The 26,511-nt window shown below is 42.2% G+C and overlaps 1 protein-coding gene across 13 annotated transcripts in view; it reads left to right on the top strand.

Moving 5' to 3' along the window:
• MAGI1 (membrane associated guanylate kinase, WW and PDZ domain containing 1) overlaps positions 1 to 26,511 on the top strand; it is a 975,264-nt gene that overhangs the window by 587,675 nt on the left and 361,078 nt on the right. For all 13 annotated transcript variants that reach the window (XM_029601033.1, XM_029601039.1, XM_029601036.1 and 10 more), the window contains one exon: positions 1,408 to 1,527. In XM_029601033.1, coding sequence (XP_029456893.1) covers positions 1,408 to 1,527 — 120 coding nt within the window. The remainder of the gene's footprint in view (positions 1 to 1,407; positions 1,528 to 26,511) is intronic.

Raw genomic sequence — 26,511 nt, 5'->3', positions numbered from 1 at the left:
GTTCCTTGTTGAGGTTAGGTGGGTTGCTTTTGGTGATTGAGTTGGGATGAGTCCAGTGTTGGTTGAGCGGAGTGCTCTCTGGGTGGTTTGGAAGAATATGGCCGGGCTTGGCCATTCAAATTTTTCGGTGTATAGTGCTTTGTGTATGAGGGTTAGCACTTTGTATTGTATCTTGTGTGGGATGGGCAGCCAATGCAGGTTTTTTAGGATTGGTGTGATGTGATCAGATTTTTTGGTGTTTGAGAGTGATCTTGCTGCTGCATTTTGGAGTTGTAGTGGCCTGAGGGAGATGGAAGGGAGGCCCAGTAGTAGTGCGTTACAGTAATCTAGTTTGGAGAATAGTAGTGCCCTTATTATTCAAGCACACACTATGGGAGAAAAAGAAAGGGATGAGGTTGAGAATTCTATAGCACTCTCCTTGCCCTTCCTTTTGTTAAAGTCACTTGCTCCACAGAATCAAATCTGTACATTTTCTACCTAGGCACAAATATAAAGTCCAGAGCAGAGAGCCTACTAGCAGGATTGTCAAGTGAAGCAAGCAGAGGCACAGCCCGTAGTACTTTAAATAATTCTTATGTTGGTTCAATAATATCACAGCTTGTAAATGTCCATTTTTTTCTAGGACCAATATAACTACAGTACTACAACTCTGAGCTATGTGCACATTATAATAAATCTACATAATTTATTTCAAGAATTTTAAGGAGAACATTTTATTTATTTGTAAGATCTATATTTCACTTCACGTGACTTAGTCATTGTGAACAGATCATTCTAAAAACATAAACACAGGCATATTATAATTGGGGGGAGGGGTTATGATAGAGTCATATATCTCAAAGTTATAACTAATACAAAGAAGCAAGAATTATTCAGTGAAAAGGAAATTGTAGAAGTATAGGATTATGATGTGACATTGGAGAGTGGTAGAAGAAAGGTATTTCTTCATGAAGCAGCCTCATGGGTAGGAGGAAAGGGGAAACAAACTGGAATTCAATAAAACATGAGACATGCAGAGAGAATATTGGGCAGTGAGGGTAATGCCAGAGGTCATATACTATGGAAAGTAAAACAAAAAAAAAAAAAGTTGATAGTCTAGACAGCTTTTGTGGTCTTCATCTGCCATTTTATTCTGTTTATTTGTATTTCATTATTTTAATATTAGTTTTATGTTCTTCACAAAAACATAAAACACAAAGACAAATAGATTATAAAGCCCATCCACATCTCCTGCTCAGCTTTATAGTCCCAATGTTAATTCACAGTGTTTCATATTATTTCTCAGGTACAGATCTTGTTCAGAACCACAGTAAATTTGAATTCCCAATGCTTTAATGTTCATGTGTTGATGAAAGCTAATCAAGTACAATAGCATTACTTATTTTGTTTTATTTTGTCTTCATTTAGGCACAACCCGTCCTCCTAGAGAAGGAGAAGTGCCTGGTGTGGACTATAAATTTCTGACAGTAGAGGAGTTTCTGGATCTTGAACAAAGTGGAACTCTTCTTGAAGTAGGAACTTATGAAGGTACAATTCAAATATCTCTCTCTATGCTTACAGAATTAAAATAATTTCATAGTTAAATGTATTCATTAACAAATGTATAGTTTTACAGCTTCATTAATATTTGTTGTGGGGGATGTGTATTTAATTTCATTTTGGTTTTCTATTCATGTTTCTTGGCTGGTCGGCCACATCAAAGTCGGTGGCATAGGGTTAAGTCATAGGATTGAAGTATTTCAAAAAATTGTCATAGGATCAAAATAGTACAATAACATGCCAGTTAACTCATAAGATCATAGCAATACAATAACATTGCATATAAGTTGTGGGGTAGAGCTATTGTGTTAACATTGCAGTTTAATCAAAGGTTGAGATAATATATATGAAGTCCTTTGCTTGGTTGGTCTACTGGGGGGTGTCAGGGCCTGGTCTTTTAGGGTTGTGCTTACAGTTGGTGACAGATCATGCAGTCATTTGTGGGTGTTGGGGGAGAATTCCACAGATTGTATGCTGCTTCTTTGAAGGATCTAGACCTGGATTTTTTTTTTCCAGGAGGGTCCTGAGAGAGTGAGTAGCTAAATGGCAGCTTTCAGGTGGGATGGTAACACCTTATTTTCTTCTGTCAAAAAAATAAGCCAATGCTGTTCAGTGGATCTTAAATTTAATGTGGGAAGACCATTCTCATTTTCTGCCACCAGTAATTGTTATAGCAGCAGCATATTGGAGTGAATAGTTTGGTTATTGTCCTTTGAGGTAGTCTCATGTACTGTAGATTGTATTGCAGTAGTCTAGATTAGGGGTGATCAAACCGATCCTATGGAGCCCCCCAGCCAGTCGGATTTTCAGGATATCCCTAATAAATATGCTTAAGATTTATTTGAATGCACCAACTCCTGTGTATGCAGATGTTTCTCAATCATATTCATTAGGGATATCCTGAAAACCCGACTGGCTGGGGGGCCCATCGGACTGTTTGAGAACCCCCTGGTCTAGATAGATAAGTACCACAGACTGCATAATGATCTTGAGTTTGGTTATTTGCAGAAATAGGCTGTTGCTTCAACATGCAGAGACTCCAAAAGGACTTTTTGTTACAGCTGTTAACTTGCTGTCCAAGATCAGGGCAGAGTCAAGTATAACTCCTAGGTTTTTTATCTCTTGCTGCAGTCACAGGTTGATGCCCTCTAGAATAAGAGTGTATGTGTGTGTGGGGGAGGGAGATGCTTTATCTGGCCTTGGCAAGTTCTCACTCATGACACCTCTGTTTTGTCTGTTTAGTTAAAACCCTTGAGATATTGGTTGAGGAATGCTGTTCCATCTTAGATATCTGAGAGAGGAAGGAGAGTCTGTATATCATTAGCTTATATGTATATTTTGAGACCAAAGTTTTTTTAGCCAGTGAGGGGTTGGAGATACATGTTGAATAGAATTTGTGATAGCGGAGAGCCTTGCAGGAGTTGGAGGATGCTATATTCCAGGTTATAGTCTGATATCTGCCAATCAGTATGGATTTAAACCATTTTAGTGTGCTAGCCAGTCTGGTCAGCAAGATTTGATGACTCACCATATCAAATGCAGCTAAGAGGTCTAGAAGAATCAGTAGGGTGGAATCTCCTAGATCCATCATTAGGCACATGTCGTTAGTGAGAGAGATGACTATTTCCATACTTTTGGACTTTATGAGGAAGTCTTTTAGTTGCCCAGTTACAACAGATTCTATCTGTTTTTATCATGTAGGAAAATTAGTTATTGGGCAGTAACTGGCACAGGTAGAGGCATCAAGTGATGACTTTTTTATTGTGAGTTTAACATTCCTTCATTTTAGGAGGTCAGGGCAGTGCCCTTGCTGTAGTGTAGTGTTTACAGTTTTAGCAAGGTAGAAAGCAAGAAAATCTGGTAGCTCTGTGGGTAGATGGGCAGGGTCCCAAATGGATCCTTTGTTTCCCAGATGTCCTGCAAGTTTTTTGTTGTCCTCAAGGAGCACGCTATCAAATTGCTCAAATAGGGTAGGATCTGCATGTGTGTTATTCAGATCTAAGGCAGGATCTGATACATTTTTAGAGGCTATGTATGAATTAGGAGGGGCCGACTCATAAACTTGGCCATACACTGGACTTATTTTTTGTGAATCCCATCTTAGCTCCAGCAGGAGTGTGTTCTATGGGCATTAACAGGATTCTCTGGCCAGATCATTTTTTGCTTTATCATATGCTAATTTAGGGTCCGTCTCTAACTTGTAAAGAAAGCCATTCTCAAACTGAGGTATTTCCATATTGATTCTGATTTATTTTGTGATCCAGCTGATACTGTTGTAGTTGTTGATGCCTTTCAACAGGCATTAGCAACACGTATGATCAGTTGGCAGCCATAAGGATAGTACAGCTCAAATACAAACAGCTCGCCTCTTGGATTACTAAGTCAGGGCATGAAACCAAACAGTAATTGTGCAGTGTCTGTGGTGGAAAACCCATGCAGCAGAGGCCCTCAAGAATTATTAGTTCACTTTAGTTATAAGGTTATAATAGACCAAGCAAAAAAAAGTTATTGTTCTGTTAGGATCTCTGCCACAGGGAATAATCTTCTTGCCTTGTTTTATATTGTTAAGAGATTAACTTTTGCTAATGATAATATACATTTGATGGAAGTATTACATTTTATTCTAAGTGGTGAAATGATTTTGCACAATTTTTTCAAGATAAAGTTTAATATCTGTAACAGACTTCCAACCCAATGGTCCTGTTAGATATGGCTTCTACTTTGGGAGTTGTTTTCTCCTATGTCTAAGGATGAAATTCTGCAAATTAAAGCCAAATTAAGTTTTTCTAATTGTCCTCTGAATCAATACCAGTCATCTCTTCTTAAAGTGTTATGTGAAGATATCTGTGGATATATTTCACAACTGTTAAACTAGTCTTTAGAAGAGGGAATATTATCACCCTTTTGAAGACAGAAATGATTTGACCTCTCCTAAAGAAGTCTTCCTTAGACCCCCTCCGCTTTAGTAGAAACAGGCCTATTTCCATATTGCTTTTTATCCAACATTATTGAACACATTGTGCTATCTCAGCTGGATGACTTTGTTGAAGAGCATGATATCCTACTCAAATTTCAGTATGGCTTTAGAAAAATATTTAATACTGAAACCTTATTGCTATACAGTTCAGAAATATTATGTTGTGGCTCGATAGCGGGACAAGTTATGTCCTGGTGTTACTCGACATTTCCACCGCTTTCAATACGTTGAATCATTCTTCTGCTCTTTCATTTGGCAGAAATTGGAATTTCAGGAAATGTGATGTAATGGTTTGCCTCTTCTATATCTGATAGAATGCAACAAGTGAATATTGCATCTGCATCATTCAAGTGGCATGATATAGCGAGTAGAGCTCCAAGGGATCTGCTTTTTCCGCTGTACTTCTTAAAATCTATATGGCCATTTTGTGCAAATTCTTGGTCACCCTGTGGGTTAATTACAGACTCCATGCTGACAATATTCAGTGTCTTTTGTCACCACTTTACCTGGTCAAGGACAACGAACTATGAATCATCTGTTATCAATTAAATCTGGTTGTTCCATAATCATTGGGCATTAAAACGTGTCAAATCAGAGATTATCATCTTGAATAGATTCCTCATTAATGAGCTCCCTTCTTGTTTTACCTTTGAGGGTATTTCCATCCCTGTAAGATCCAAGTGTAGAATCTGCACATTATTTTAGAATCTGATTTATAAGTACAGTCTCATATCAAAGCTTTATATATGTCCTCTTTTTTCAAACACTGTATGTTACGTAGACTAAAGTCCCTCTTGACTGTATCTGATTTTCGTTTAGTATTGCAGGCATTGGTTCTCACCAGCATGGATTATTATAATCCACTACCTTATTGGCATGCTATCCTAGCTCTTCAGGCACTACAAATCATTCAAAACTCAGCAGCTAGACTCTTAACAGGCACTAAAGTTCAAGAGCATATTACTTCAGTCTTGCAAGTACTGCATTGGCTACCTGTTGAATGGCCTATTAAATATAAAATCTTGGCAATAATTCACATGCTGCTAAGCAATAATTCAATGCTATAGATTACTGCCATATTATGAATCTATGTTTCTCCCCAAACTTTATGCTCTGCTGACCATGGCTTTCTCAGGGTTCCATCATTTAGGATGGTACATCTGGCAGAAGCTCCATAACAGCTTTTCTGTAGTAGGTGTATCTTATGAAATGTACTTCACTGTATCTTTGGCTCATGACATGTAACTCACACATTTAAGGGTTGAAGGCACATTTTTTTAGGCTTGCCTCTGGTGATGATCTATGATGCAGGAAGATGGAATTAGTTGAAGCTGAGAGGTCTCATATTACCATCAATTTATGTGATGGCAGTTTTATGCTCACCAGTTCTTCGATTTACCATGTATTAACTCTTTTGTAATTCAATCATAAGGGTAACCATTCTCTTAATTTTTTTTTTTATTTTGTCTATATATTTTTATTATTTTTATTTTGTTTATTGCATATATTTTTAAGGAATCTCCCATGTATTTGCATATGAGCAGAATAGAAATTTTTTAAATAAATCAATCAATCTGCGTCTCCTGTTGGGTGAAGTTCTTTGGAGATGTTGACTTTGGCTTATACTTCACTGGGTAGTGCTATTCATCTAGTCTTTTGGGTCTGTTATTTTCTTGTGGAAGCAATAGGCTAAGTAATTACAATTGGGGAGGAGTGGGGGTTTCAGCATCTTGGTGTGAGGCTGTAGGTGTTCCTAGGAAGCCATTTACAATTTGGAATAGTTCTTTACTGGGAATTTTTGTCCCCATTATGGCATTGGTAAAGTAGTCCTTTTTTGCCTCGTTGATGCGCTTCCTTTAGTTCTTGAAAGATGATGTCCCATTTTAATCTGGCCTCTTTTTTCCCTGAGTTTTTCTACCTTCTTTCAGTCATATGGCAGATCTCTTTTGGTTGTCTGATGCATTGTGAAAGCCATGGTATGTAGCAGTTGTGATGAATTGACCTTTATTTCATTGGTTTGACTTGGTCCAGGGCAGAACTATAAGACTTGTTCCAGTGTTGAACAAAGCTTTTAACTGATTCTCCAAAGAAGTAATCTAAGTATATCTATGAATTGGAGAGCGATGATCTTCCCTCTGATTCTGACTTTTTGTTTTAGGGCTTGAGAACATTTTTTTAATCCTCGTATTAAGAACAAATGAAATTGAGTGATCAGACCAGAATAATGAAGTGACATCAGTCTTGAGAATTGCTCCGCTCGCCTCCATTGAATTGGAGACAAGTAATAGGTCAATGGTATGGCCTGTATAGGGAGTAGATGCAAAGTTCATTTGTTGTAATATTTGAAAGTTAGTTAGGAAGTTCGAGGCTGCACTATGCTTTGGATTGTCAAAGTGCCAGTTGAAATGTCCTGTATTAAGAGGTAAGGGGTTTCTGCTACCAGTTTGGTCACTAGCTTGGTAAGATCTTCATATTTCATATTTGGGTTTGAAGGAAACTGGTAAAATAGTAGGAGGTGTATCTTATCTGACACTGAAGTACATGCAATTAAGTGGTTCCTAACTGACTAATTATCTGCTCTCCACTTGGACTTTCAGATGTGACCTGTGTTCTTTGGGTTTTGGTTGCTTCAGCGGATGACTATAAGCTTTGCCCTTTGTCCATGTAGGTGGCATTTGGGTTGGTCAAGAGTTGGTTGGGGACCAGGTATCTAGATCGTGGTTGCATGGGGGCTATGTATTAGACTGTGGTTCAGATAATGATCCCAACTTCCTGGAGTGTTGAGTGGATACCATATCGGACTATTTTGATAATATTGTTGTCAGAGAGGGAAGTGGAAAAAATGAAAGCTATGACTATGAGATCTAGTGCCAAAGTTTTATTTGTAAATATGCAAGACATTATTGCTTGGGGCTGCATGGTGTAAAATCAGTGCGGAGGCTGAGAGTTCAGCCAGGTTGCTGTGGAACGAGGGTACATCAGCGGAGATAGGTGTAGCAGGAAGGGTGGTGTATAAGAAGCAAGCCAGAGTGGTCTTATTTGGGCAGGCTGAGGAATTTTAAGAGGTTGCTCTAAGCACTTTGGTGGCATGAAGGGGGGTTTATAGAAGCAGATCCCTTTTGGTGTCCCTCTTCAACAGTCCTTTGTAGGTGATCTGCCTCTGGCAGCTTCCTGGCTTTAGACTCCATGCCCTGCTGAAGATGTCACCCATGAAGAGCAAGGATAGGCAGGGTGTGGAGATCAGAGGGTGTCACATGGGGGCTCACTTCTTTGATCCACAGAGGGCTTGGTGTTCGGCCAGCCTGGCTAATAGTGTCCTCAGTGGAGCCCCAAGCTGGCTTCTGGTCTTAAGTCTGTCTTTATGTATAATTTTTTTTCTTTCTTGTAAACAATATATGTAAGCATATCTAGCTATTGCTATTCATATATATTAAAAAAGCTTAAAGTAGCATTTCATTTTAACCAATCAAAAGGCAAACTGAGTCTCTTTTCTAAAGTAGTTTATCAAAGTTATTTTCTGCCTACCTTATTGACACCAGTAGTCTGTCAGGTACTGTCAATAGCACAAAAGTATGATGATATGCACCTATATGTGGAGTAATAACTGTCAGACATTCTGTGTAGTTTTAAGGTCTGTTTGAACACAGTGCACCCAAATTATCTCTGATATTTCTTTTTTAGTAGGGGGGGAAGGGGGGAGAAGAAAACTATCAGGGGCCTGCTTCTAGAGAACATGCACCAGCCAAGGTCAAAAAGTAGAAGCAAGATATTCTGTTCATGTGTACCATCCCAATTATAAAGAAAAAGTAACTTAAAAGAAAGTTAAGATGCAGCACTGGGCCAGTGCGTGGACGCTGCCAATAACCTGGTGACGCGTACAGAGCAGAGAGTGGGGGGATGGCAGGAGCGCACTTACCCTCCTAGTGGGCCTCGTACATATGGTGGTCATGATGGGTGGCACTGCTGGTATGGTGACAACATTGCCAGTTTGGACATGCGCCAGGGATCACTAGGGCAGCCGTGGAGGCAGAGGAGGCTGGATTTGAGCAGGCTCAGCCAGGTAAGGGTTGGGTCACAAGTGAGGGAGGGCAAGGCTTAAGGGCAAGCCAGCCAGGAACTGGGAGCCCAGTTGGGCATATTTTGAACCGAAGGGCGAGGCAGGGGATAGAGTGAGCAGTGTGGGGAGCCTAGACTGGGATCAGCCCATTGGCTGTCCCTTTTGCTCCTGATCCTCATGCTGCTGCCTGCTCTGCATCTTTACTGGTGAATAATTCCCGCCCCACTCCCCGCCCCAGCTGGAATTAAAAAAAAAAAAAAAGAGAAGAAATATGAGAGAGTAAATATGTAGGGCAAGAACACCTGGGCTTTTTTCCTGGTTCACAGGCTCTGACCTCCAGACAGTCACACTCCTGATTAGCAGCTTGACTATGCCTGGTACAAGGAAGTCTTAAGGCCCAGTACGTCATCCATCCTGGAGGGGGAAGACTGTTTCAGCAGTACCACCCCCTGAGGATTTGGGCGGTGCACTGCCCACGGTTATCCCCCAAGCAGGATGGGGGCACAGGGGCTGCCAGAGGGGAAGTGTGACTGAGCCAGTGATTAGTCCATTAGCACCAGCCGAAGCGGATCATATCAAGATGGGAGTATCACAGCGGGGTGGATTGGGACTGGGGCCACACAGTGAGTGAAACCTACAGGTGGTGATGGTGACCCTGGCCCCACAAGCCAGCCCCCAGTCAGACATCATGTCATTCATTGTAAATTTTGTAAATTTTGTAAATTGTTTTCTCCAGTTATGACCTTGTTTTCTCTATCCTTCCTACTGCCTCTTGGTTTACCCCCACCCAGTTTCTTTCTCCTTGTTGAAATGTATTTTCCAAGCTTTCAGTTATTATGTGAACCGGTATGATGTCCCCACTAATACCGGTATATAAAAGTTTCTAAATAAATAAAATAAATAAATAAATAAACATGTGGATGCCACCAGCAGGGGACCATGTCATGTCCCTCCTCAGTAACTTCCCCTCATCTGGGAGTGGGTGGTACCCAGCTGGGGGAGCTCAGCCGAATAGTTACTTAGCCCCCGCTTACCCTTGGCAGCCAGTTGAGGCAGGGCCTCCTGGCTGGTCTGCCTGGACATGTGCCAGGCTGTCTTAATTTTACCCAAATTCCCAGGTGCAGGACTGGTAATGTGGGGTGGCTCAGGTTTCTTGGCTGGCAACACAGACCCCATGGCCACAGCCCTACTTCAGTGGTGCTATGGCCCTGGACAGTCTGTACCCTTCCCCCTGCAGTCTCTGGGGGGGCATCTTGCACAGGCAGCACAAGGCAACATGTCCTCCTCGTTACCCACCACGCAGTTCCCCCCCACCAGAGTTGATGGCCATTTCAACCCTATGTGAGTTGCAGTCTCAGGAGTGACCACAGACACAGAGGATCCCTTGCCCATGGAAGTGTTATTGATCTAGCTTGCTGCCGCCTCAACAGAGTCACAGGCATTGAAAGGTGAGTCCAATGCTGCTGGGTTTGCAGAACATGCGGCCATTATTGAAACTGGGGTGGGTAATCCTGCTCCCAGTAAAGGTGAAGAAGGCAAAGGCTGGGGTGCAAGCATAAATAGAGAATCAGGAGGCACTCTCACCGTTCAGACTCGTCGGGGCAGCCGGAGTGCCACCTTGAAGTCATCGTCGGGTTCTCGGGGTTCTTCAGTGGTGGAGTGAACACAGGTTATCACTTTGGCTGGTGCCTGCAGCTGTGGCAGGGAATATCATGTTCCCTATGGCACCGTATTCATCAGCAGCAGTATGTGGACTTATTTAGCCTGTTAGGATGCAGAAAGGGGGAGGACTTGCAAAAGAGTTGCAGGTGACATGAGCCACCTTTGTGCGCTAGGCATGTGCAACAAAATATACATAGCTGGGTGCGATCCTTTGCCCGTTTGATGTCCATAGTGGGTCGGGCAGATCCCTCGCAGCACTTGGCAGTGTAGTCCTATCTGGACATGATCGTAAGTGCGCCCATTACGTATGAGGGGTTTGCCTGGCTGAACTATGATGAGAGGTTCAGGGAAAGGATGGCCGACATCCCGAGTATGTCCTAAGGCACCCATGATGTAGAATTGAAGCTTATCCATATGACTGCTAGGAGCTCAGATGTGCCACTAGGCTATTTTAGCAACACCACTCTCACATAATCGTAGAACTCCCGTTCTTACACACCATCACCAAATCTCATGAATTGAATTGAATATTTAGTCAGTAAATCTTTAAATCAAGCAGATATACTGCATTGTTTTCAATTGTTCCCAGCATGAATCATGTTTCAACTGAGGTTCAGTCTTCTTCAGGGGAAACCGGACATAGGATTAGCGTCTCTTAAGGGATTCAAACATGGTGCCACAGCGTCTCGCATTCAACCTGCTGCGCCAGTCGTTTGCACCACCCATTTGGTTGACCTACCTAAGGGGCTTCAACGAGGTCAAGGACTTTCTAGACATCATGGACTCCCCTGCAGGATCCCAACTTGTTACATAGGATAGTGGAATACATAGTGCGAGCCCAACAGCGAGGCATATCTCGGGGCACAATGCAGGCCAACTTGGTAGGTTACACATTTTTGCTAAAGCATAGTTCTGGTCTAACCTGGTCAGGGATTTTGCGGTTAGACAAGTCTTTTCCAGATGGGCTAAGTCAAAGCCCTGTGTTCCTGATGGGCGCAGGCCAATTCTACATGAGCACCTTCTGGCATTGTGGGGGATCCTGCCCACAGTAATGGCTGATCACTTTGAGCTAGCGTTGTTCCAAGCAGCCTTCTCCATCGCATTTTTCGCTGCCCTTAGAGTGAACGAGCTGGTAGCGATGTGAACTGCAGATATGACTGCTTTGACCTCTGTGCCAGAGATGTCTCAATTAGGGAAGTCAGGCTGTCACTGCAGATAAGGTGCTCCAGAACATACCAAATGGGCTGGGGCTCATCAGTTGAGCTGGCAGCAGTTCTGAGATTGCCCATGGACCCTATTGCAAATGCCTCACACTGTTTCCCTCAAACCAGCAGGAGCAATTCAGTTTTTAGTGCATGCTGATTCACTCCCATTAAGCAGATTCTAATTTGATCCATTCTGAAGCGTGTCATGGGTGCAGCAGGTATGTGTGTGGAACAATTTGGAACACACTCCTTCCGAATTGGGCCTGCCACTTCCTGGTTCTCAGGTACCTCCATACAGCTCATTGGCAGATGGCATTTCCCAGCTTTCCTTTCTTACATTAGACAGGCAAATGACTGTCTAGACCATTGAGCATCCTAGCAAGTTACAGCATGTTTGGGGGGGGGGGAGGTGTTTGAAGGGGAGGGCAATGCTGGTGAACTGTTCTTATGATTCTACTGTTCTTATGATTGTATTATTCTAGGATCTCTCCAGCGATGATGGATGGTATAGATCACGGGACACAATTTCATGTTTTGGGCCAAGCATCGGGTGAAAAAAGGTGCTGCTGGCACACACTAGGGTTTTGCTGCTCCTGATCTGATGGTGCGTTCTTTGGGTAGAAGAGGAATACTTTGGAAGCAGCTCATCCCCCTTCTGCAGTGACAGGTGGCCAAACTGTTTCCTCCCAAGGTGCTCATCATTCACCTGGGAGGCAATGATCTGGGGGATGTTTACAGCTGGTTGCTTCTCAATGCCATGAGGAATGGCATCGACCTTAATGCTCTGCCGAGGGTTATGAGGTCCAAGATCATCCCATGTGCTAGTTTTGGGATTCACGGCTGTGAGGGCACTGGATGCTGAAACTCAATAAGCAAATAGGTGACTTCACGGAGTGCCATAGGGGTGTGCACATCAGGCATGATTGACTTTGCATTGAATGTGAGAAACTGTTCAAGAAGGATAGGTTGCACTTTTCGGACATGGCACAGGATCTGTTCCTGAATGAACTGTGATGAGCCATTCAAAGGGTATTGCTGGGAAATGAGTATTTGGGCCGCAGTGGTGTTTGTGGAAGGGTCCTGGGCAAGCCTTAGGACTACCCAGGCCCTATGACAGGGGGCTTACAATTGGAGGCAGTGCATTGGATGTGGCATCACTATCCTGCTATCTGCTAGAGGGAGGGATTGTCTCTAGTGCAACAGCAGACCAGATGCCCCCATCCATAGGGCAGTCACCTTTCTTGGATGTGGCAGGTGACCAAAAATGCCCACAGAGGACACCTCATGGAAGGGACTGGGTTTGCTTGGCTGTGGCGGACCCCGGGTCCAGGGGTGACTTATTGCCTGCTAAAAGGGGCTCTTGGTAGAAGTACCTATTATGGCTTGGGTACTTAGGACTTTATTGTAGATCTGTGAACATAATAAAGCTGTGGCCAAATTTTACTCCAGTAAGTTGTCCATCTCAGTTATAGAGTCGAGGGTGCATGGTGCTGTCACTCCGCCCCCCCCCCTCCCCCGTGCAACGAGCTTGTCGCACTCCCCGGGTTATTTGAATTTTTTATAGTTACATATCTTATTTTAGTACTATACTCCTACAATGGACATTCCATCATGCCAGCATTAAAATGTTTTAGATTTTTTTTAACCTTGCAGGATAATTTTAAAATTAGCTCGCGGGTGTCCATACACGTGCATATGAGCACGCAAGCAGCAATACACTGGAATTTTAAATCATGTCTCTGTGTGTAAGAGCATAAGAATGTATATGTGAGATGGAATGTATGAGAGAATGAATATGTATGCATATATTCAGTGAGTGTGTGTGTGTGTGTGTGTGTAAAGATAAAGTTTGAGTGGTCCTACCTCCCCCAATGCATGACAATGTTGTAAGCAAGTTTAGGGGTGCAGGGACCTGTCTGCTACAGGACACTTCCAATTGCCCTCCCACTTACTTCATGATCCTAAGTCAGGAAAAAGACAAGGTGTTCTCCTCGGACTTTTATTTGTCATATTTGGTAGGATATAGCATTTAGAAAATAATTCCTGTCTCTAACATCCTGGCCACTAAGCACCAGTTTTCCCTAAAGAAAGTTCTATATCATGGGTGGTAACAGACATGCCATAAACCTTAGCCTGCTTAATATATTAACACTTATGGTTAACTTACTTACCCTTGGTCCAGACGTCAGGCAATCTGCCCTGTTTACCTTTGAAGCAGACTGGAAAGCTGGAGAATGTGGGCAGGCGAGGAAACTTGACTCTGGGATGGGTTCTGGCAGAGCTAACGACTGTCTGGGCTTGCTTCTGGGTCCCTTCCTGTACTGGCAGAGCTGTCAGGCTCCTCTTGGCTGCACCACCATCTCTTGTCAGGGACTCTCCTCTCTCCGGTCTCCACCCTCCTCGATAGCAGGGAGTGCTGGTCTGCTTAGCCTCCCCTTGTGCTCTCAGGGTTCACTTTCAGGGTTTTGCTTTCCCAGCCTCTAGGGGTCCTTCACTTCCAGGGTCGCCCCCCCCCCCTTATTTATTTTGGTGTTTTTATATTCCGGGATACATTGGGAACATCATCTCGGTTTACAGTCAACTTAATACAGTAAGAAGCTTTACAGAGAACTTTTGCCCCCCCCCCCACCCCATCTTATACTTTCCAGCTGTTAAATATGCATTGGGTCATGCATAATCACATGGTGGGTGGAGGGTCTTTGCCGCACTGCAGGTCTTTCCCCCTCCCCATTACTTTGGGGGGGAGGAGTCCTGCCATGTTTGTATGCCAAGCTGTGTGCCAGAATGCTTACCTCTGTCTCAGACTGCCCCCCCCTTTCTTCTAATGGTGGGGGTCTTTCTGACCTCTGGACTTGCCTTAGCTGGTCCCTGACTCCTGGCTTATGAGCTTAAGTTGCATTGTCCCTTTGCCTTGCTTTTTATTTACATACGAGCATGCAAACAGGCAGATCTAGATAAAGTATCCTTCAGTGTAAAGTTCTCATCGGGGCAAGGTTCTTTTTCCACTGAGCTGTGACAGTGCTTTTGGGGCCTGTCAGTATTTGGCCTGTACATTTCTTGACTGTTATGATTCATATTTGGTGATTCAATGGTAAAACATAAGATATCTCCCTACAATGTCAGGGTGACTGGAAATGAAAAGATCCCAGGTATGGAGAGCAGGAGATTTTTTTTTTTTTTAATCCTTATTGGTTTTAATTATTTGGTGTAATTTGATGTTTGCTCTGTTTTGAATAGTTTATTTTTTTTTTGGGGGGGGGGGGGATATTAGAAAATTTTAATTATTGGATTTTTTTTATTCATCAGATGTTTTGAAATATTTTATTGGTGTTTGGGAAATGTTAGATATTGTATTTAACTGGTTTGAAATATTTATTCTTTTTATGACTATGATTTTACTATTATGATTGATGATTTCTTGATTTTATTATTGGTTTTATGAAGAATGGTAACGTTTCTGCTTGTCCATTTGTTGCACCCATCGGTCGAAGGCGGCTGCGACCTATGCTGCTCACCTCCTTTCTCTACACACCTCCAAGTCTGGGCAGAATGGCGGCCTCCGCTTCCACATGCCAGCCCTCATGGTGTGCCCGGGATGACATGGGCGGTTCCGACCATCTTTCATCCGGAGTTACTTAGGCACATGCGTGCACGCCTGCCATCCTTTTAACTACGTCATGGTGGGAACCTTGGATGTCCCCACCGCATGATGTCACCCGCTCACGATACTTAAACCCAGCTGACCATCTGAGCTACGAGTTGGCAAGGAATCTCATTCTGCTAGTTCCGCTACTTTGGGACTTCCTCACTGACTACTGGGTGACCTAGGTACCTGCTCCTCGGGGGCCTTGCTGCACTCAGGACTATCCGCTCCTTGGAGAGCCATCTCTCTCTTCTCATTTCAGTGAGTTCCTGCATCGTTCTCATCTACTCCTGCTGATCCTGCTCCAGTCATCCTCGGGGCTTTGCTACCTCTGCCTCTACCTACTTGGTGTGAGTACACTAACTTTGTGGCACAGATTCTCGGGTTACCCCGCTTGTGGACCACTACCGGATCCATCGTGTCTTGTGCATTCTAACAGCGGCTTCCAGCCTACCCCGCGCTGCGGACCACTACTGAGACAAGCCAGCCTAGATAAGGTATTCACTGGGACTCTCCGTGCTGTGGAGTTCTGCGGGACTGATCAGCTGTTTCCAGCCTCATCTGCTTGCTCTACAAGATTTGTTGCTGTATAATAAAGTTGTCTCTCTGTTGTATCTCTGCTGAGACCTTGTCTGTCGGGGTAAGGGCCCACAGGGCTCCTCCCTGTGGGCGGAGTCTTTGCTCGCCTCGACCCAAGGGCCCACAATTAAGTTCAAGAAACACCAAACATAACACCATTGTTGCTCTACTTATTGAGGCTGTCTTGTTGTGGGTTCCAGTTCATTTCTTCTCTGCATGCTTCTATTTATACTTTCTGGTCTCTTTAGTCTGTATTTGGTCAGGGTCTGTGTGTGTTCTCCATGTGTGACCGAGGTGAGGTATTCTGCTACCATATAATTTATCTGTAGGGATCTGTAGCAGTCTGATTTGTTCTTTTTCCTAATAGAAGATGTATTGGTGTTTTAGGTCTTGGTGTAATATGTAACCTTTTCATAGATAAGATTGTTACTGTTTGAGTGCTGGCAGTTAGGGTTGTTTTGGTATGGGAGGTTTACTATATTGTAATGGTAATTCCATTTATTCATGGCTTTCCGAGGGCCAAGCCCTCACGCAGCACGCATTACGAACAGTCTAATTGCACAGGAGTTCCAAGTGTCTTGGTTGCAGTGGTTCACAACACTGCAGTGCATGTAAATATAATATGCATATTGTAAGTGATATTTTTGCCTCAGAAGTATGACTTTTGAATGTGCTTTTTTCAAGTAAAATCTATTATAAATGCATAATTGAATTGTGTGTGTGCGACTGTATAGGGTGTATGTGTTTGTGCAAGGCTGTAGGGTTTGCCTAGGGTACCTAATACCCTTCCCTTGACTGTGGGATTGGGAGAGGGTGTCAGATTTTAAAAATAAGATTGCTGGGCTTTTTTCGATGGGCCCGGGACAGAGACTGAATTAATTGGTATGGGGGGGAGGGGTAGTACAGTAATTGTTTGCACAGGGCACCAAAAAAGCTAGCACCAGCCCCGTTGAGAGTGTATGTTAATCGGTATGCGTGTGTCAGCGAGCATGTGTGTAAGAACATGTATGAGGGTATGTGAGTATGTGTATGTCAGCGAGAATGTATGTCAGCACATGTGTAAGTACTTGTCAGTCAGTGAGCATGTGTGAAAGCATGTTAATGAGGGCATGTATGAGAATGAACATTTGTGTATATACCTAACTGAGTCATGACAGTGTGATAGGAATCAAAAGTTCCCAGGTATAAAGAACATAGGATTTTTTCATCCTTATTAGTTTAAATTATTAGTTGGTGTTAGATGTGTCTGTTATTTTCTTGGTATTTGGGAAATTTTTATAAATTTTTTGTTTTTGATTATTGGAGGTTCCATTTGTCAGCTGTTTTGAAATATTTTATTCTTTTTATTAGTATGGTTTTACTGTTATGATTGAAGTTTTTTTTATTTTATTTTAATATTTTATGAGGAATGACTGTGATTCTGTTTTTCCATTTTTGCGCTGCGTACAGGATCTGGCTTGTTGTGGTTTCCAGTTCCTTTTTTGTCTGCACATTTCTGTTTATATCTTTTGGGCTCTTTATTCTGTGTTTGAGGGTAGCAAACACAGAATAAAGCCTAGCTTGTTCTCTTTTCCCTAAAGGAGGTGTATTGGTGTTATACGGTCTGGTGTTATATTTATAGTGTTGCCTTTTCTTAGGTAGGGTTGTAACTGTTTGCATGCTGGCAGTTAGTGCTGTTTTGGTATGGAGATTTATTGTATTCTAATTGTAATACTGTTTACCGATTGCTTTCCTGAGGGCCAGGCCCAGAATCCAGCATGCATTACTATAGGCCTAGAATGTGCTTCACTATTTAGTTATTTAGAGAAAATATGAAATCTGTGTTGGAGACATTTTGGCTCAGTTCTGCCAGGTTCCAGGTCACATGATATACCTTTCAAGGGGCAAGCTTTTGGGAGCTGTTGAAGCACATGCTGTAGGAAAAGCACATGAGGAAGTCAGATATCCCATGGGCTGGTTTGAAAAAATCCCTTGGACTGTTATTTTCCTGTAGTCCTCCCTGTATATGCACCTAATTAGTGTCTTTTAAAATCCAGGTTGTTCTTGCACATCCCACATACTCATATATATGGGTCTTTTAGTGCGAGCAGTGCTTAAAACTCAGCCCTTAGTGTGAATTGAAGCACTATTGTCTCAAGTGTAATGGTTGTAGAAGTATATAGGCCTTTGTAATTGTTATCACTCTTAGACCATTAAAGTCAACTGCCTTAAGTAAAAGTGTGCTCTAAATAACATTTGTGTTCTATTGCTTACCAAGCAGATTAAAGATATTAAGATAAGTTTATTTCCAATAACAGTAAGGGGTAATAGCATGTCGAAAACGCGCATCCACCCCCCCCCCCCCCCGAAACTAATAGCGCCCGCAACCTGCAAATGCATGTTGATGGCCCTATTAGTTATTCCCGCGCAATACAGAAAGTAAAACGTGCAGCCAAACCGCACATTTTACTTTCAGAAATTAACGTCTGCCCAAAGGCTGGCGTTAATGTCTGCCGGCATCGGGAAAGTGTATAGAAAAGCAGAAAAAACTGCTTTCCTGTACAGCCTCCGACTTAATATCATAGCGATATTAAGTCGGAGGCCCCAAAAGTTTTAAAAAAATCAAAAATTTAAAAAAAAAAATTTAAATCGGCCGGCGGCCCACGGGTAGTAAGACAGATGCTCAGTTATGCCGGCGTCCATTTTCCGAACCCATAGCAGTCAGCGGGTCCGAGAACCGATGTCGGCAAAATTGAGCATTGGCTGTCAAACCCGCTGACAGCCTCCGCTCCTGTCAAAAAGGAGGCGCTAGGGACGTGCTAGTGTCCCTAGCGCCTCTTTTTACCACGGGCCCTCATTAGCATATTCTTCCCCCCTGAATCGCGCACACAGGAGAGTGGGCGCTCGCCCACTCTCCCGCTACTTTTACTGATTTGGCCTGAAAACTATATATGAAACTTTTATTTTATAAAAAAAAAATATTTCATGCCCATCTTTTTTTTTTTTTTAACTCCTCTTTGTTGTATAGTTGATCACTAGAAAAGATGGCATAAGTAACTTTCTCATAGGACTCTTTGAAAATTAGCCAAATTGATAAATCTGTCATTTTGGCATATTTAAAGTTTGCATGCTAATATGAAGCATATTTAAAAAGCTCATACATTTCAAGGGTAATTTTAATTGAAAACATCTTGTCAAAATGGCTTAATATCTATAAGCATCTCTGAAGGGGGAAATTACCCATCTGCAAAACTATCCAGTTCTTAACTTGCCTCTAAACCACTGAGGAAGAGATGAGAAGGCAGAAAAGATGCTTTTTAAAACCTCCCTAAACTCTCTTATTTTGTAACCCTCTTCAGTCTGCTACTTACAGCAAGTTTGTTTAATGCAGTCAGTTGGAGCCATTGCCCTGGTAGATAAGAACATAAATGCCATACTGGGTTAGACCAAGGGTCCATCAAGCCCAGTATCCTGTTTCCAACAGTGGCCAAACCAAGTCATATGTACATGGCAAGTACCCAAATATTAGATAGATCACAAGCTACTGTTGCTTATTAATTACCATAATAGTTTATGGATTTAACCTCTAGGAAATTATCCAAATCTTTTTTAAACCCAGTAACACTAACTGCTGAAACCACATCCCCTGGCAATGAATTCCAGAGTTTAACTATGCGCTGAGTGAAAAAGAATTTTCTTTGATTTGTTTTAAATGAGCTACTTGCTAACTTCATGGAGTGCCCCCTGGTCCTTCTATTATCTGAGAGAGTAAATAACCGATTTACATTAATTTGTTCGTCCTTTCATGATTTTGTAGACTCCTATCATATTCCCCCTAAGTACACTAATTAGCATTACTACACACTGGACCATAATTATTTGAACATTTAAAGCTATTTAGGACCAACAGTAATTCCACCAGTATTCCATTCTGCGCCAGATAGAGGAGAAACATCTATTTTGACTCTCTACAATATTAATGTGTTGAGATATTACGATTGTAGGTGGTCAAAATTAGCTCTAAATACTGAGTGGAGGACATCATCCAGTGTAATGCAGCATTATTTCATGTTAAAGCACCAGACATATGACTTACAATGACCTAATTGACACAGAATGAAAAAAAATTAGTAAATTGGGTTTATAAATTTGTTTTAACTTGTTTATTAAGTTTTCACAAAACATACATATAGAGAGATACACAGTGCCTGGTAGCTAGGACTCAGAGCTCACCAGGGTTTATACATTTAAAAAGCAATGTTTTTTTTAATTTAAAAAGCCTTTGTCTTAGTTTATTTTTAGAATCAATAAAATGTATTATTATTGTTTGGTTCCTATGCCTTGTTCCTAATACATTTATACCTCTATGATCTTTTCATTTTGATTTGACTGGTCAAGGTTTGTAATTGTTTGTGTTTGATAGATTTATCAGTGCATGTTGATCATCTGCACAAATGGATATAGACAAACAATTGACTAATAAGGCCCATTAAGTACATTATCTTAATGGTTAAACCTAAAAATCTTTGTGATCAAATAAAATTTGTATATGAAATAAGAAAGTTAAGCAAATATTCCAGCATTTTTTTATGAATATAAAAATAATCAACTGGGATTTTCTTTTCTCCTTTTGCTGCCAAATTGAACAGCCTTCTTTGTCTCCTATTCCAGCTGCTGTCTCTCTGGCATTAGCTTGGTTGCTTGGATACCTACTTTCCTGCAGGCAGAAGCTGAACAGTGTGCAGATTTACACATACAGATTTGTGATTTAAATGTAGAAATTGCAAAAAAAAAAAAAAAAAATGTATGAGAGCACCCTAAGGATAGTGTCTTCCTTTCCAAAAACACAGGGATAGCAGGATTTGTAGGGACCTTCATTTTCAGTTTTTATTTTATTTTCCCCAGTAATTTATTAGTGTTTATTATAACCAACAAAAACAGGAGAAAATCATTGAGGGAGAACACGGAGTCATTTTTTCCCACATATTTTTCTGCCATTTGGTTGGGTATAATAAACAGTGATAAATTCCCAGGGTAAATAAAAACTGAAAATAAAGGTCCCTGAGGATTTGGTAGTAATCACAAGCTAGCACTGGTTGGTTTCATTGTTAGATTCTTTCAATGCAGTTAAATAAGTTTAACCAATACAAGTGATCTGTGTTGAAATGTTCATTCTTGTACAGGGAAAAATATCTCTCTAAAGACTAGCGGTTTACCTGCATGGCACCAAATGGACAGATACTTCCAAAACATTCTAAAAAGGGTAAAATCCTTTTACTGCTCATATTTTGTTCCTATATATATTTCCAGTCCTGCTGTCAAGCTGTCAGCTCATTTTTATATTGCAGAAGCACTGAATGTATCCACCACTTTTGCTCCTGAGAATTGGTGAAGAGAATGTTTCTCTTTTTCTGTCGATAAGCAGGGCTGAATTAGCCATTAAATGTGGATGACGTCATCTGGCTGCACCAAATGGGCCTCTGTCTCTTAGTAAAGATTAAGCACTAGCAAAGACGTATAACTTAATCTGTGGTTTTTTTTTAAAACTAGATAACTTTTTTTCTTTACATTTCCTTCACTGCCTCAAAAGCCCCCAAACACCAATTTTCAATGCTACCAAAAAAAAAAGAAAAGAAGTAAAATTAAGAATACTTTTACTTCACCATGTCCCATGAGAAGAAACCTACAGTCAGGGCCAGTGCAAGGGGATTAGGCGCCCTAGGCAAGCCTTCTCCCTCGCTCCCGGACCTCCGCTGGACCACCAGGGACTTTTGGCAGGTCTTGGGGGGTAGGAGGGTGGGGGGTTGTAGTTAGATTTTTAGGTTTTTTTTATATTCGCTCCATAAGATGCACAGATATTTTCCCCCCACTTTTGGGGAAAAGAAAGTGCGTCTTATGGAGCGAAAAATATGGTAATTCTATATGGCTATGAGAGTGATGTCTGAATATATAGGAAGGGACAAAATGTCAATATATATAAATCCTGTACCTCCAGTTCTGTAACTGTGCATCCACTGAAATTCCCCCAAACAATGGAGCTTGGAGGTTTCCCTTACAGCTCATCATACTAAAAGATATTTTCAAATTCTGGTGTCACCTCACAGTAACAATGGAGCTTGGAGGTTTCCCTTACAGCTCATCATAATAAAAGATATTTTCAAATTCTGGTGTCACCTCACAGCAGCACAAACACCTTCCACTGCCAGGCACATTGTGAACTAACACAAAACCCCGCAAAAAAGACACTCAAAATCTATACTGCAATCCCTTCGTAACATAACAGTAATAACACCAAGGACTCAAACAATAATAACCCTAACTGTGAAAAAGCAAGAGTAAATATTACACTGGGTCCTAGAATACCAATACACCACCTACTGAGGAAAGAAAACAAACCCGATTGCTATAGATCCCTATACAGACACTATATGCTAGCAGAATCTTTCATCATGGTCAAACACACAGAGCAGAGACAGACCATCACCAAATACAGAATGCAAAATAAAGGAGCACAAATTCAAAAAAAAACTGAAATGGAAACCCCAAGAAGTCAGACTCTGTGTATTAACAATGGAAAAACAAAACCACCATTCCTCATAAAACAATAAAATCAAGAAACATAAGAGCATGCCATACTGGGTCAGACCAAGGGTCCATCAAGCCCAGCATCCTGTTTCCAACAGTGGCCAATCCAGGCCATAAGAACCTGGCAAGTACCCAAAAACTAAGTCTATTCCATGTTACCGTTGCTAGTAATAGCAGTGGCTATTTTCTAAGTCAATTTAATTAATAGCAGGTAATGGACTTCTCCTCCAAGAACTTATCCAATCCTTTTTTAAACACAGTTATACTAACTGCACTAACCACATCCTTTGGCAACAAATTCCAGAGTTTAATTGTGCGTTGAGTAAAAAAGAACTTTCTCCGATTAGTTTTAAATGTGCCACATGCTAACTTCATGGAGTGCCCCCTAGTCTTTCTATTATCCGAAAGAGTAAATAATATAGATGTGCATCATTTTTTGTGTTCGTGTCGTTCTTCGTTTTTCAGCCGCCATGGAAAATGTCGGGTTTTTTCGGTTCAGGTCTTTTTTTACGCGAAAAATTGATTTTTAGTTAGTGCGCGCTAACTCGCTGTTAGTGCGCGCTAACAAAACCCGTTAGATTTTGTTACTTTTTGTTAGTTTTTGTTAGCGCGCACTAACAGGGAGTTAGTGCGCACTGACTCCCGTTAGTGCGCACTAATCGGAAAAACGAAATTTTGAGAAAAAACGGGAAAATCCTGATTATTTTTTTTTTGGTTCCCTGAAACATGCCGACTTGTGTGCCAGTGAGAGACTGTGTGTATGAATGATTGTTTAAGAGAGAGCATGTGACAGTGAGAGCCTGCGTGTGTGAGAGAGAGAGAGAAAGCATGTGAGAATGAGAACCTGACTGTGTGTTTGAGGGAAGAAGACAGATGGAGAGAAAAGAAATAGAAAAAAAGACAATATAAAAGGAATTGGCAAAAAAATAAGAAAGGGAAGGTGGAAAAAATAACAAGCCTGTGACCAACCCATTAGAAAACTAAGATCAGACAACAAATGTAAAAAAAAAAAATTTACTTTTTACTGATTGGCACATGTAAATCTTTGGGAATGTGCAAGAGTAGCACTTTCTCTATGCAGATCTCACAATGTACGAGATCAGCATGGAGGAAGTGGAAGCCCACGGGGCCTGCACAGAGGAGGCAGCAGAACGGACTTCAGTGCCAGTAGCAGCAATCAGCTCTCTACTGCGCATTTGCCGCACGTCAGTCAAGCTTCATTTATCTAGTAGATTGTGCATTTCAAACAGTTCCTTCCAGGCTCTCTCTTCCAGGGTGTCAGATTTACTCCCATGAGGAGGAGTCCCAGTATCTCTAATTTGTGTATACTCCATCAGAACCCCATGTGAGGTGGTTCTAATCCACAGCATTTGCTTTCAGTGGAGTCCATTCAGAGGATGTCCATCAGGAGTATACCCCTCCGAGGTGACCAAGGACCTCTCCTCAGTCACCTTCTTCATCATTAGCATTCTCAATCAGTGTTCCTACACCTCTGGGTTATAAAGTTGAGTCAATGGGGATCCATTCTGATTCCCTCCTAGACCCTCCAGATTCCTCATTTCCACCTGAGAATCTTTCATATTCCAGATTTCTGACAAGCTGGGGAAAGCGCTCTGAGTTAATGTGTGTACGGGCAGAAATCATTGAGCAAACATCTTTGGCTTCTTCAAATTCTGGAAACACTGATGGAGCCAGCAGCAATCCCAGTCCATGATGTCCTTCAAAGATTGTAAACCAGAATGTGGAAAATTCTTATTTCCTGTACCCATCAGCAAGGAAACCTGATCTCAATTAAAGAGTACAAAAATCTCCGGACTTTAGAATATTGCAATTACATCACCAATCAGTTATGGTAAATCCAGCTCTTAAAAGAAAAAAAGAAAACAAGGATATTCTCTAACAACCTGCCAGGGAAGAATCCCAATCTAATGGACAATTTTTGGTAAAAAGGTGTTTCAAAGCTCTATACTTAAGGAATACATTTCTGCTCATCAGTTCTACATAGTTTAATACTTAAGCACTTGTATATGAAAATTGAAACCCTTTCATCCATCTGTTGAAGGCAGAATTGCATACCCTCAACCACTCTTAGATGCTGAAGATGTGAAATATTTGATACCACAGCACGCACCTCCACAGCATCCATCAGAGCATGCTGTATGGCTTGGATGAGTGCCAGTAGTTTAGGATAATATCCACGACAAGTTGGCGGACATCCCATGCCTGGGTGATCCCATTTTCAGAAAAAAGCTTAGAGGAACAGTTTAAATAAAGGAACAATATGTTGTAGCCTAGTCCCTCTCCACAGGACAGGAACAACAGTTTGCTACAAGGCACCCCTCCAGCATTTCCACAATACTGGATGCTACCTCTACTTCCACAACAGCAGCAACTTCCAACTCGCACTCGACAGTGTGAGTGCCATTAATGAATAACAACTCAACAAGACCAGCAAAAGCTTGGACCAAATTTTTGACCTTTCAAACCGAGCTGTTCCTGGCGTGGACCCTTAGGCCAAAGTGGAATTGGTGCAATCTGTAGGGAGGAGTCCTGCAGGTCCTCACCATCAGCAGGCAGAGCTGGTTGAAGCAAAGGCCCAACCAGAGCTTAACTAGTACTAGCCCACTTTCCCCATAGGTTGAGCCTTTGGGTTCCTGAGCCGGCTGGACTTAGGCGCGGAATTCTGTGAAGGCAAAGATCCGTCGTGTAGAAGACATTGCAGACCAGCATGAAGGAAGACAGCGGAGTCAGAACAAGTGGCAGTCAGAGCAGGTGGTAGACAAAGCAGGGTTGGGAACAGGCTATGGTTAGAGGCAGGCTGAATTCACTTGGCGTCATGGTTCAGGCAGTAGTTAGTGGCAGGTGGAGGTCAAAGTGTCAAGGTCCAATCTGAGGCCAAGCCAGATGTCCAATCCAAAGTTAGAGCTAGAAGTCCGATCTGAGATCAAGCCAGAAGTCCAAATTTATTTATTTATTTATTTAAACCTTTTATATACCGGCATTAGTGTGCAAACATCATACCGGTTTACATTACAACTGAAAGATTGAAAATCCGAATAGACAAGGAACAACAAGCAGGAAGGAGGTTGAGGGACCACAGGTGCAAGGCAAGGTGCTGAACACAGGTGATGGGGAGACTGACCAATAAGACAAGAACTCAGAAGATGAACCAGACTGCCAAGAAACCAGTAACAGGTCACAGGAACTCAGGAACCACACACAGCAGAACCAGGAAGCAAGTGTCAGGAAACAGGAACCAGGAACGCAGAGGCAAAGCATTACTCCAATGGAGTTGACCTATTGCCGAGGCACTGGAGAAGTGTCCAAGGCAGGTTTAAGTAATGCAGGAATCCTGATGTTATCAGTGGGCACCTCTCTGGGTTTCCCACTGCTTGCCTTTTAAGTCCATCACGAGTGTCAGGGCCAGAGTCTGCAACGTCCTGCTGCGAATAGAAGAGCATGCAGTTGTGTCGGGGAAGGAAGCTAGAGTTGGGGCAGCCCCCAGGGAAGCCCTGCAGTGGAGGTAAAGGCAGCTTGTGGAGGGGCCTGTGAACGCTGAATGCAAAAGTACCCACTTTCCTAAACTCCCTCCCTGAGGGTTTAGATTTCCTGGGATATGCGGTGTGGAATTCTCACAGGGGGCTCTTGTCCAGTATATTGGAAGCATGCGCACACGTGTTTCCCTTTCTACCGTATCCTTCCCATAAGATGAGGTATTCCCATCACTTTCCATGTCATCTAACATTCAGTATTTTTTACTTGATAAATAATATTATCTGCTGTGGAAACTTCTGGAGGTTCTGGTAACCTCCTAGATGGCCATGAGAGGATTAGAAGCTTTAAGAGTGAAACATGGAATGTGTTGTTGATTCCGAAGAAGGCAGGTAATCGTAACTGGTACGTTACTGGGCCCAACTGATATAGGATTGGGAATGGCTTGATATATCGGGGAGCAAGCTGCATGGAAGGCATCCGGAGCTGAATTTGATGGGTTCTGAGCCAGACTTTGTCTATGGGCTTGAATTGCGGTGCTGGCCTACAGTGGGCATCTGTAGTTTTTTTGGCCCTCTCAGGTGCCTTTTAGAGCAACTCTTCAGTGCGTATCTAGAGGTCTCAGAGCTCCTGGGCTGTCAGCTGAGCCACCAGTGAGGAAAAGGTCAATGGGGTAGGCAATGGCGGTAACGGTTATCCCCATATACAGTCTGGAAGGGTGATGACCCTGTAGCAGTGCTAATGTGAAGTTGTGGAAAATCTGCCCACAAGAGGAGAGTGGCCCAGTTATCTT

Source organism: Rhinatrema bivittatum, chromosome 4 (genome assembly GCF_901001135.1).
Source record: "Rhinatrema bivittatum chromosome 4, aRhiBiv1.1, whole genome shotgun sequence".
NCBI lineage: Eukaryota > Metazoa > Chordata > Amphibia > Gymnophiona > Rhinatrematidae > Rhinatrema > Rhinatrema bivittatum.
The sequence above is the reverse complement of the archived record's forward strand: the minus strand, read 5'-3'. Positions and strand labels throughout refer to the sequence as shown.